The 13,332-nt window shown below is 37.8% G+C and overlaps 2 protein-coding genes across 2 annotated transcripts; one reads left to right on the top strand and one right to left on the bottom strand.

Annotated features, from left to right (window-relative positions):
- Positions 1 to 3,726: 3,726 nt before the first annotated feature.
- On the bottom strand, positions 3,727 to 4,770 carry LOC144636940 (uncharacterized). Its single transcript, XM_078496137.1, has one exon. It carries the CDS (start codon positions 4,768 to 4,770, stop codon positions 3,727 to 3,729), a length of 1,044 nt encoding a protein of 347 aa, XP_078352263.1.
- Positions 4,771 to 4,878: 108 nt separating this feature from the next.
- LOC144636175 (dynein axonemal light chain 1-like) lies at positions 4,879 to 12,937 on the top strand. The gene is made up of 10 exons (XM_078495340.1): positions 4,879 to 4,986; positions 5,074 to 5,112; positions 5,938 to 6,047; positions 6,639 to 6,694; positions 9,247 to 9,302; positions 10,235 to 10,324; positions 11,027 to 11,080; positions 11,216 to 11,252; positions 11,754 to 11,840; positions 12,738 to 12,937. Exons 1-10 carry the CDS (start codon positions 4,984 to 4,986, stop codon positions 12,785 to 12,787), a joined length of 582 nt encoding a protein of 193 aa, XP_078351466.1. The 5' UTR covers positions 4,879 to 4,983; the 3' UTR covers positions 12,788 to 12,937.
- Positions 12,938 to 13,332: the final 395 nt, after the last annotated feature.

Below are 13,332 nucleotides of genomic sequence, written 5' to 3'. Positions count from 1 at the left end.
ATATGGGGTTTACTTACACCCAAATATGGTCAAAAAAAAAGTCCCTTACGCAGAACGTAAGATTTTCTCTGCCTATACACTCATACGCACACGGCTCTATGATTCTGCCGCCTCGACAGCCTCACCTCTTGGCTCGGCTGTCTCGTTGGCAATAAGAGACTTCCTATCCCCGAAGAGCTAGTTTTCTTGTATTTTAGAGAAACTTTAAATGAACAGTTACAATAAAGCAAAGAATTATAAAGCAGAATTATTCTGCTTTAAAACATCTTCACATTTTGTAATATATATGTATTGTTTTGTTGCAAAATAAACTTACTACTAATGCTGTAAAAGGTGAAAATTAAATAAGCGCCCAGCCTCAAACAAGTGCCCACCTCGAATAAGGACCCACTTTCAAAGCCCAACAATTTAATAAGCGCCTAGGGCGCTTAATCGAATAAATACAGTATGTCAGAAAATACCAGGGTACCTACTGAAAAGGTACATGTATATGAGGGACTGGGGGGGGGGGGGGGATCCTGTAACACAAGACTTCGAAAAATATAAACAAACACAGCATCACTGTATGAAGATTTGACAAAAAACCGTTAACACAATATATTTTATTATGCATAAAATCATAAAACTGATTTATGATCAAAAAATTGACTGTACATTATGTCCTATCACAGTTGCGATTTTGTCAGACATGAGCAAATTTTGGTCGGCCAATGTCCGAAGACCGACTGTTATTTGCAGCCCTGCAACACCGCGAAAAATATAAACAAACACCCCATCACCGTAAGATTTGACAAAACACCGTCATTGCAATATAGTTCATTATCCATGTATGGCAAGTGCTCTTTATGTAGCTAGCTTGGGATTGGCAGCTTAAGTACATTTAATTTAAATGGTCTGGATAAAAGCAGACAAACTACTATTTTTAAAAAATGTACAACAACTTTTAGTTTGCAAGACATGTTTCGATTGTTCCAACGATCATATTCAGTTGTGGGATCGGTGTCTTAGTTCATAACAATCCTCTTTATCTCCAGACTTTAGTTTTCCGTAAGAAAACGTTCACAGGGCTCCTTACGAACTATTTTAGTTTTACTGCATTCTCTTACAAAATTGGTCTTGTTAGAACACTGGTTGACAGGGTCTACAAAATCAACAATTCCTGGTTGGGCTTTCATGATGATATTAAGAACCTCACTCGTATCCTACGTAAAAAGCTTTTCCCTGTTCATATTATAGATAAGGTTTTCAACCAATACGTAAGCAGAGCTCAAGTCCGCCCATCAGATAGCTCTCGGGTTCAACAACCCGTTTCATCTTATTATTTTAAGTTACCTTATGTGGGATCCTTTTCTGCAGAAGCTCAGAAGAGATTGCGTAAACTTGTCCACCGTTATTGTACTAACATTAAAATTAAGTTAGTTTTTTCGTCTTTTAAAGTGAGTAGTATGTTCAGTGTGAAGGATCCTGTTCCTCTCGATCTCCGCTCGCGCGTTGTCTACAAATTTTCTTGTGCAGGATGTAATGCCTGTTACATCGGCGAAACTAGCCGTCATCTTTCAACGCGCATTCGTGAGCATCTGAGTAGGGACAGGAACTCACACATTTACCAACATCTGCAGCAGTCTGAGGCATGCCGTAGGCTTGCATCTAAGAACTGCTTTTCTATTGTATATTCCGCACCCAATAGACTACAGCTAATTTTAAAAGAGGCTGTCCACATCCGCTGGGAAAACCCCACGTTAAATAAGCAGCTCAAACATGCTGACTTCACTCTTTAATTTTAGTATTATGTTATTTTCTTATAAATAAGTGTCGTTTAATTTAATTTAATTTTTTGCATCATTTTGTGTAATAATTGTAATTTACTAAGTTATTTTTACTGTTTAATTTCTTTGCCGTGTATTTATACTCGCGCGCATTGTTCCATGTCTCACGCATTTAAATGCTGCACGTTAAATTTAAAATGTATCACGAATGTTGCGTATCACGCATGTTACGCCATTGCTTGTAAAAAATTCAACTTCAACTGTAAACGATCCCACAACTGAAGATGATCGTTGGAACGATCGAAACATGTCTTGCAAACTAAAAGTTGTTGTACATTTTTTAAAAACATTTAATTTAAAGATTAACTAGACAATATTGACTGTATTTTGTCAAAAATAAAATACACAAGAGAGCTAAATTAGTTCTGACAAGTGTAAGAAAAGAAACTGTAACACCGCAAATAATTTTGTACACCGAACACCCTTCGTAGGTTTAAAAACACAAACATCACACACTGTAGGGTTTGAGATCACTGCAACACTGCAAGATGGGATCTCATAAGCAACACTGCAAACCCCCATGTCCCCCTCATATATTTTTTGCCTTTGTTCTCCGACACATGTTTCTTACTATCACTGAACTTTTTCAGAGCAAAACAAGTTTGAAATCCAGAATTCTACAAAGTTTAGAATACGGAATCCACAGACATGGAATTGGAATCCAGTCAATGGAATCCAAATCCACTGTGCAAAATCTGCAATCTACATACAAGACTCTTCTTAGATTCTCATTCATACCTCTGCAACCTCAGTGGAAGTTACATAAAAGTACGTTAATTCTGACCTTATAGATGGCAACTTTATGTAAAGTGCTTTTCAGTAGCAGTTTTTGAATGTTTATCCTAGACTTTCATCCTCAGCTGGTGTAAACTCATTTTTCATTAGCCTAATGGATACTGGATGTCAAGTCCTTTGAAAATACCACTGCAGTTAGGGCTTGTTGAATGCTAGATGTTTGATAACATGCATATGGTTAATGGAATTGAAATTCCTGAAGCATGGATGCCCACGATCAAAAAACACAACAACAGGAGAACTGTACGACAGCAGACCGCTGAGGGAACAACAGGACACAGAAACAGTGAGGATCGACATGCACCAATCACAGCTGTTGAAAACCAACCAATCACAGCGTGCTTTATAAGTTCACACACAGCCAGTCGACCTTATCGCCTGACGAAGATTAGCAGTGTGCAGTCGAAACGTCACGATCTCATAGATGCCAAGTCTCACGCTTTTGGCGTGAGACTTACTCTTTTTGACCTAATCTCACGCAACCACGCCATAATTATTTCACACAAAATATCACGCTTTTTTTAAAATACTGCAACTTGAGGAAAAGGTCTTGTTAATTATTATATACTTTCAGCTGTACTTTGGTAGAGATGAACGCTAATCAAGTAGCGAAGAGTTTAAAAACAACAAATGCTTGCCCATAATGAAGGAGATTGCTTCTCTACAACTTACATTTTTAAACATTTTTGGGGGGAATATACCCCAGACCCCCCTAGAAGCTACCTCCTCTGGGTCTCACTAATGCTCCTTCAGGGCAATTCATTTTCTCACTCCATGCCAGCCAAAAAACTTGGCATCTATGCAATCTCTATCACAGGTGACTATGTCGTGAGACAAACAAAAAATACTTTATTATTATTGTACTCTATCACGATGAATAACCACAACATTTTTTATGATATGCATATGGTTCTTGCCCACTCGTTCTTGATGTTGTCTTTAGGAAGCTTTTCTGAGACTACAGTTCAACATAACTTTTTGTCTAATTGTAAGACCTGCTTGGATCATGGATGGGACAAATGCAGAAGTAACAGCGTATTTTTTGCTCATTGCTGAGGTTGAAATTTTGCAAACCTGGTACCAAAGAAGTATAACCATTCAGTGTTTAAATTTGAGGACATCCCTCCTCAACAATATCAAAAAGGCATACTGCCCTTTGCTGATCGTGGAAATTGAGAAGACATTCAGCTTTAATGGTGTGTAACTTTGGGAGAATCAACTTTCTGATGATGAACCGTTTGGTATGACCAAAATCAAGTGTTTCTAAAGAGTCAGACTTTAGTTCATATTCAGGTTGGTCGTGATCCTCAAAAGTTGACTGAAAAATTGATATCTTAAAGTATTTTAGATTAGGAAGTGACAAGATTGCATCTATGGCTTTAGGTTGAAGATATTGTTCATCAGATTGCCGTGGTGGAGGTAGAAACTGTAGGTTGAGATATTCCAAAGCATGAAGGCTTCCCAGAAGCTTTGATGTGGTAAACGAAATATCAACATAACACTTGAAAGATTTTAAAAAATTGGAACATTTCTGCACTAAGCACCACAATGCATGCCTGAACGCTTGTAACTCTTGTTCACCGGGCATGTATGTCAGGTAGTTCAAGCCGTATGGTAGCCGTAATTTAACTGTCTGTAAATTCTTCACGTTACAGTTAAGTAGACAACAAAACATGTCGGCTTCACGGCAAATGTTGACTTCGCCTTGAACATCAGTTAACGCAGCGCCTCTAGCGGAAAGAAATGAAGCAAATAACATTCGCCGTTTTGGGAATGTCATACACTGTGAGAGACAACCCAGGTTCACAAAAGAAATTGGGAAATTGTACACTGAAGAAAGGTCGATAGACTTAAGCTTCCACAACGTTGGATTCCATGACACTTGATAGAACCTCTTACATACTCGGGCAACGTTACAAATCTCGTAAAATGGAAGGTTTTTTAACACGATAACCAGACACTCCTCAGGAAGATCTAAGACAGAAAATTCCTTCCATGAACGACCTGGAGAGCTCACACTGTCCACCAATGAACTTGTTGTCTTCTCTGAAGGATATTCAAGCTGGTCAACTAAATTGTAACGGCAGAGTCTTCCATTCTTTCTAACCCACAGCTTTGGATTGTTTTTGAAGGTTTTACGTCGGCCCATCTTCAAAAGCAACCAAGGTTTTTCTCCGTCTTAAAACACTTATTCGTCGGCCATGTTGGATGATTCGCTCTTCCGTTCTCTGATTGGTTCGCTTACTTCTTTCCCATCATCCTCAGCGACTCTTAATCTTGTTCCCATAGTGATCGCCATTTTGGTTTTTCTCGTGAACAGACTGCAAGATAAAATTGTTTTCTTTTCTGCATTTTGTGAGAAATGGTAAGTATCTTTTAAACACAAACCATAGTTGCTTTTCGAAATAAGTAACAACAAGTGTCTTAATTTATATATGTGGCTTTTTCGCAGTCCAAGGGAACGACAATCAAGGACGCTTTGGCTCTTTGGGTATGCTACTATAGCTTGAAGCTTATTTCAGATGTCTTAGAACCTAAATTACATGTAGTTCATTGATTCATTACACTGGTAAATTAATATATTGCAATAAAAAGCTCAAAACCTAAATGCTGCGCTGTTTTTATTTGCTGTTTTTTTGGAAATACAAGTTATTTTCAATAATTTGAAGCTTTAATATTATCAAAGCAGTAAATTATTAATAAAAAGATACTGAATTAATAAGTAGAAAAACAGGTAATGAATCGTGTTTTAAATATTTACTGACACTTGGAAATAAATTAGAATATGGTACTGATTTTATTTAAAAATAAAAATTAAAATAGTAAACACAATCAAATCTAGTAAGATTTTTGTATTAGCACTTTATGTGACCTCATGTTTATTCAGACATTAGTGAATTTAATTAAGTTTGTTAATTGAGAGAAGTAGGTAAAAAATGATTGTCACTTTGTCGAACTTGCAAATTTTAGCTCAACAGGTTCTTAAAAATTAGGTTCTTACTTGCAAGTTTTTACTGTATTTACAGGAGCAACAATTATGTTCATGGTCTGTCAGCTTAGAATTTATTTGAACAGAGTTGCCAAATTTCCCTAGGCTAATCAAGGGATTCCTGTTTAAGAGAATGATGTTCTACATGTATTAGTCTCATAAGGCCACAAAGTTCTCACAAGTTTTTCAGACAGATAAAAGTCCACTTCAAAAAGGTTTTTGTTCAAACAGGAATGTGGACCGCTCTGTTCCTGTTTTATTTAAGACCCTTTGTCTGCAACTAAAAGTCTCTAGGTATATTTTTAGCCAACAATTTTTGCTTAACAGGAAAAGAAACACGAATGTAAAGGTTCAGAGTCAACAGAAGTCAAGTTGTATGCACAATATCCCCCAATAGAAAAAATGGATGCTTCCTTGTCTACTCTGGCATGCTGCGAGTAAGTACACATTTATTTTCTGTTTGGTCGTTTTTGGTTGATGCTATGAGCCCCAATCACCAATCATGATTGCAATAGATACATGTACTATCAAAATCACTAGAGTGGTAAAACTGCTGTTAGGAATTTGTACTGGTGGTGGCACAATTTTTGTCACATGATTGAAAAAAAATATCATCTGGTTCGTGTTTGCGAGCATCTTGTCAGGGATGATGTGATTTTTAATGGTCGCTCCATGGTTCATGTAAATGTTGTTTTTCCAGAATTTGTTTGAACAATAATGAAGCCATCGAGGAAACGGGGTCGGAAAACTCATGAGATGTACTCAACCTTAAAGAAAAGCTGGTTTCATTTAATCTTAAAGGGTTTCCATACCGTTTTGCGGCAGAGAGTTTCTGAAAATCATGAAGCTTTTTGTTAGCTCTCCTTATAAAAAAGTAGTAAGAGTAATGTGACAATTTTTTTCAATCATGCGATAAGGATGTTTCAAATTCCTAAGGGTGATTTTACCACTCTAGTGATTTTGATAGTAAGAAGCTGTACTCATCCTCTGCAGTTTCACTTACAGTGTTTTCTTTTCTTTAATTTCAGAAAGCTGTCCTTATCCACAAATTGTATTGAGAAAATTGCCAATCTCAATGGTTTACGTAAGTCTACAGTATAATTATGTTGTAGATTAAAATGAGTTTTAGTAGCAGTTTGATTTGTAATTTTCTTTGTTACAGATTTGTAACCATAATCCTTAAACAAAGAAAAATAAAGATTAAACTATGTCAAAGCTCTCACTACTGTGACCACTCATAAATTGTCACTCAAACTCTTTTATTTTTACAAGTGACTGCGTCTACTTTTGAGATTACCAACTGGTCTTTTCTTTGGTTCTCTTCTCTGGTTCTTTCCTTAGTGACTATTCAAAGATTCTGCTTTGTATTTTTCAACACTTTGATGAAAGTACGCCACACTTTTTGATCACATTTGCCCACAGTGTATCATTTCCTAATAATTTTCATTGATACAGATGCTTTTAAAATTAAAAGTTCACATTAATAATACACAGCTGGATCTCAAATGAGTGCCACCTTGAGAATAAGGGAGAAACAGGGATGTAGCTAAGAAAACACTAAGCCAGCTCATCAACAAGCCCAGCTGGTTTTTCTGACCTTGGCAGCTCTAAGGGCCTGTTTACATGGAAGGCGGGTGCCCCGGCTAACCGAGTTACCCGGCTAACCGAGCTACCCTGGGCGAGCCAACTTTTCATACGTTTCTTTAGAAAACGCATCGAAGCGTTTACATGCAAGACGGGAAACCCGCCTTGCCGGGGCACTCGGTCTGCTTGTCCGGGGCACCCTTCTAGGCGGGATAGCTTTTTACCATGTAAAAGGTTATGCCCGGGCTATCCCGGCTTTCTGGGATAAGTCTTTGCGTGTTCTTAAATTAAATTTGAAGTTAATGGCATAAAATGTATAAATTCTGGTCCTAAACAGTGCTATTTGACCAAAATTAAATCAAATTAGTTTCATCTGTTGGCTAGAAAATTTTTCTTTGAGCAACAGCGAATTAATTCGAAATTTTCGTGGTTATGATTATCCTAACTCACGAAACAACAAATTTAATTTCAATTTGGCGGCCAAAGACTGTTTAATTTTGATTGAATTCCCCCATAAATGGACGCATTAAACTTCTAAGAGCTTGCATATCAAAATAAAATACGTTTGAAGACGGCTGGCCTTGATTATTCAGTAAAAAGTCATTTTTTCTTTAATTATTTAGAGCTACATGGTTTTTCCACGCTGTGACACGCTTCAATGACGCTGTCTCAACTCGGGTAGAAGGGCTGTGAATTCTGCATGTAAAGGCGGGCTACGTTTCATCCCTTCTAGCTGGGTAACTCGGTTGGCCGGGGCACCCTCCCTCCATGTAAACAGGCCCTAAAAAGTTTACCCTTGCCTTCTGTTTTCATGTGAAAATTCAGCCGGATTTTAGTTCTATTTCAGTTGGTTAACTTACAGTTGTAGCCAGCAGTCTCCCCCTTAGCGACTTCCCGAGGTGGTCGCTTACATAAAATCGTTTTGTCTTGAAATTCATTTCAAACTTACAATGTTTCTACAATAAAATACATGTAATTTACTGGATGTTGAGAAATAATTCATTGATCCTGGATCGTACAATTTAACTACAAAGCACTGTATGATGCAACAGGCCCATGTACATTTGTACATGTACATTCAGATGAATCATCAGGGCTTTATTCGAGCTTACAGTAGCTTGTACAATTTAACGATACTGTACCTGTAAAACGCTGTTTGATGCAACATACTATACAGTGTAGTTGAATGATCTTGGCTCTGAATAAATTTTCAAACTACCTGTATTACAAATAACATATACACACGGGGCCCAGAGGTCTCAAATTTGTCTGCACTTAAGAATTTCTACCATGCAAAACAATCTTCTAAGCAATCTTGTAAGCGTACATGATCGAGTGCCATCATCATGTCATATCTGTTTACAGATTGTACCCTTTAATGTGACATCTACAAACAGCAATGTTTGTGGGTGTTACCCGAGACTAGCAGTACAAGTAAAAAAGTCTCCCTTTCTTCTTGGCACTTTGTGCCTCATCAGAAAGCTTTGCTTTCCGAAAAAATCGTCGCTTGTCAGGCAATGATTTATTTCACCCCAGGCGACCATTGTCAGAATATGATATCACCAGACCCAGGGGGGGTACTCGGGATTTTAAGTGACGGGGGTGATCGAAGGATTTTTTGGGTAGGAAAATTTGTTGAAAGTATTTTTTGGATTTAAGTAGGGATGCTTTTGGGTATTTAAAACAATCTGAACATTCGTGGTAGTGCTTTGGCTGCGTTTTTCTGTGAATAAAGTACAAACAAACATGTTTTGCTGTTGATTTTTGAGGGGTTAATTTTTGATCTAGGGATTTTTTTGGGTTATGTTGGAAGCCCTCGGGATTTTTTTGGGTCTTGAATTTTGCCCCCATTCGATCATCCCCGTCATTTGAAATCCCTAGTACCCCCCCCCCCCCCTGGGTCACCAGACGATTTGTTTAAACAGATATTGCATGTCGACGGCGCTGGATCATGTAGGCTTACAACATTGCTTAGAAGATCATTTTAATGGAGTGTTGAATAGTTAAGTATGGTTAAACATTAAAAATCAATGCAGTTTGTGTTTCTTTTAGGGAATTTGAAAATCCTGTCACTGGGACGGAATAACATAAAAAATCTCAATGGTTTGGTAAGTGAAGGAACCAGGGTTTAAAACAAAAACTAAATTACAGCCTCACATTAAATCAAGTAAGTGCAGTCAAACCTCCCAATACCACTAGTAGATACCCTTGGGACCTGAAGAAGTGCCCGGGGGGCTCCCATATGTATATGAAAGGGGCAGGGTTGCTCATTGGAAATTTAGAATAGAAACCCTAAAAGAGACCAATCTGGGCACTGCTCAAGCTTTTTTGACTCCTAAGAGATACCAAAATACTAAAAATAGAATTTTAAATTGTTTATTTCTTTGTGGGCAACTAACAAGACCTTGATGGCTAAAAATATTGGCATTTTGTCTGGAACACCCAGCACTGTAAGTGAGACCAAAAAATCAGAAATTTACACCTCTAAGAGAGACAACGAGCATCCCTGCCCCTTTTATATGGGAGTTCCCCCCCCCCCCTCCTTAAAAAATGTCCACTTATAAAACGGTGCTCACTTACAGTTATCAGAGGTTAAAAAAACAGCGTGTGTATGTGGATGGAACCTCAATTAACTGTCCGGGAGGTGTCTGTTGGCACAGGTTTGGCTGTACACACTGCATGTACATGTAGTTGAATGTGTTAGAACAGTTTTTCCCTTACAGCGTGCGGAAGTATATATAAACTGTAGGACTAGTGTAACTCCTGTTGGGAGAACTCAGTACCAGTATTAATCCATGGCAAAGTGTCAGAGTTGATGTTACTTACACAAGAAAATTCAAAACCAAGCAGCAACCACTCTGAAGCATAATATACTCTATGTCTGTACAGCTCTGTCATCAGGTATGGGATTTTTCAGATAATTTGAATCTCAGTAGATACGTGAAGGATGAAAAAAAGGTATTCCAGTCTAAGAAAAATAGGCTGAATTTTCATTTAAAATGGCATTTAGGTTCACAAAGTGTGTGCATTTTATCCTTAGGAAGCTGTGGCAGAGACACTTGAAGAGCTTTGGATATCCTACAATAACATTGAAAAGCTAAAGGGGATCGGTGTACTCAAGAAACTCAAGGTAGCAAAGGCCTTTATCTGTAGTGTGTTGCCAAATGTTAGAATTTCTTTAATTGGTGTTCCTCTTACATTTGCTACGGTTTTTGTACATGTATGGCACAGACAGTTCCTATTTATCATATCTTCAAGTACAAGTGTGCAAGACTAAATATAACTTTAGATTATGTTAGTGCCATTTTCAGTTATATGCGAACTCTGAAATTCAATCTTCAACCAAGGGTTTACGTTACGCTTTTTGCTGCTGTCAATCATCTTAGCGGACCATTCGAGAAAAAGAAGTTCCCTTCAACAGGGTCAAAAGGTCACGTCTATCAGTTGTGCTTGGTAGATTTCGATCCATTTTGTTTGTTTCTGTTTTTCATGACTCATTGGCTGTCACCATATTTATGATTGACGGCATCGAAAAATGCAGTCATTAGTTGGATTTTGAATTTCAGAGTTGTGCATATCACTGAAAACCGCAATAATAATTCCGCTGATGTAGACAAAGAACACCTTACACATTTAGTGTGTTGAGCTTGGATATTCCCACCTCAACTATTGGTCAAAAGTAAAGTGGAAAGAGAAAAAGAAGAGAACAGGCGCACCAAAAAAAGTCGTTTGATAATCCTACTTGTATCAAAGGTTTTACTGATTTATGGTTTTGTGATTAATTTTTTACACTGTGTGTGTAATTTCTGTTTTCTGAATCTTTTATTTTTAGGTTCTGTATATGTCAAACAACCAAGTCAAGTCTTGGGAAGAATTTCAAAAACTGGTATGCTTGACACAATGTATTTACTAATAAACTAATTTAACATTTTCTGTGGAAGCCTTTTTTTGTGCAAGAGTTTAGTTCTCCTTTCTGTAACAAGAAAGTCACACGATTTTACATGATAACTGTTCTTTCCAGGTTGATCTGCCGTTACTAGAGGATCTTCTCTTTGTTGGTAAGGATTATTTAAAATTATGTTCTAAATGCACAAATGTAATGTGATATGTACACTCAGAACCAAGCAAGCAAAGTAACAAAGAAACTTACTTACTGACTGACTAACTGACTGATTGAGTGAGTTAGTGACTGACTGACTGACTCTCTGACGAGTCCCACACAGGCACCCCTTATTGAATTGTCGTATTTATTCGATTAAGCGCCCGACCTCACCCTCACCCAACCCCCTCCCCCCAAAAAAACAAAACAAAACAACTGAAGTGCACAAGAGAGATTGAAATTGACTATTGACTAAGAAGTACTTAGAGACTTCCCCGTTAAAGACCGTCTTTTCTTAGTATTTTACAGAAACTGCCAATGAACAGTTAAAATTCTGATTTGTTACATCGTTACGTCTTTCTTATCACCTGTCTTTTGATATATTAAAGTAAAAAGAAATTACAGGGTGTAACATGACTATTAAGGAGAAATTAGATGTTAATTGGCTTTGGTTTCCAAGGTAACCCGCTGGAGGAGAAACACTCTGCTGACGGGGACTGGAGAGACCAAGCTATAAAAAGGCTGCCTCGACTGAAAAAGCTTGATGGTAAATAACACATCTCACTTTACATTCACGATCACGATCACTATGACGATCACGGTCTCGATCACGATCGCTATCACGATTGCAATCACGATCTTGATGACGATCAAGATCTGGATTCCCATTACATTCACTATTTTAACGACAATAACGATCTCGCTCAAGATAACGATCTCGATCACGAGAACGATCTCGATCGAGATCAGTGTTGTCCGTGCGCTTGCTACCTAGAAATTCGAGTTCTATTCACTAATTTACCTAACTATCTCTTGATGAAGCTCTAACTCGCGGAAATGTTACCAAATACTTCACGTTTAGTTGATCTGTTAAGGCCATTCCTCTGAAATAGAACCTGGACTGAAATGTTTGTCAAACTGTGTCGAAACTGTGGATCCTCATACTCGTTTAGGACCAAATGCACCTCGATAATTCCTATTCATAACATAATGATTGTATTCACGATTGCTTGTTAAATTCACATTTCCGACGGTTGTTTCTTATCATTCTACACTGGGAATTTTGTCACCATACTTGTTTACGAAACAAGGAGGAGCAGGGATGGCTCAGTGGTGAGAGCCCTCGCCTCCCACCAATGTGGCCCGGGTTCGATTCCTCGCACTCGGCGTCATATATGGGTTGAGTTTGTTGTTGGTTCTTGTCCTTGTTCCTTGCTCCGGGTTCTCCGGTTTTCCTCCCTCCACAAAAACCAACACTTCCAAATTCCAATTCGATCGGGAATACACGGCCCCACAAGCTTATAGCTTCAATCTTCACCGTCTCTAAATGAGGGTAATCAACTGATCTTTATTTACCTTTGTGGCAAACTTCCAGCCATAAAGAAAAAGCCGCCATTTTTTGCGTGCCAATTTTGTGCTGACGAACGGTTTTGAAATGTTGTAGGTGTTCCCGTGGTTCGGCAAGATGAAGACGAAGAAGAGGAAGCAGCCTAAAAGTCCAGTCTCTGAATTATTTCCCCTTCAAACGTGTAAATAACGTGTAAACATCTTACGCTTTTTTAAAAAAATTCCTCGCGGAATCAGAGCATGTTTATGTTGTAAATTACATTGAGTGGGTATATATATAACACGTTGTACATTATACACCTGTTTGTATTTTCGTGATTTTTTGTGCTTTTTTGTTTGCTTTTCCGTGATGCCATCACGGGTCGTAGTAAACATATTTTTTAAACAAGGTTTAGTTCCAAAAAATAATAAATACTATAAATAAGCAACTGGTTTTAAATTTTGACTTTCCTCACAATGCCATTTTCAAGTCCCCCCTCCCCCACGCTATGGTTTTAGTTGCTTCAATGTATTTTAAACCAAAAAAAGTGTTTATTCCGACTATAAAGACCTCCCTCCTTCCCCAACGTCAAAATTATGTGTGTTACGTAAACGTTTTATTTGGTTCAAAACAAACCATGGTATTCCTTCTTAACATTAAGGCACATAATTTATGGGTACCTTATATTTGTCAGTTTAACTTAAAACAGCAC

Source organism: Oculina patagonica, chromosome 13 (genome assembly GCF_052425735.1).
Source record: "Oculina patagonica isolate OP01 chromosome 13, crgOcupat, whole genome shotgun sequence".
Lineage (NCBI taxonomy): Eukaryota > Metazoa > Cnidaria > Anthozoa > Scleractinia > Oculinidae > Oculina > Oculina patagonica.
This window is presented reverse-complemented; position numbering and strand designations above follow the sequence as displayed.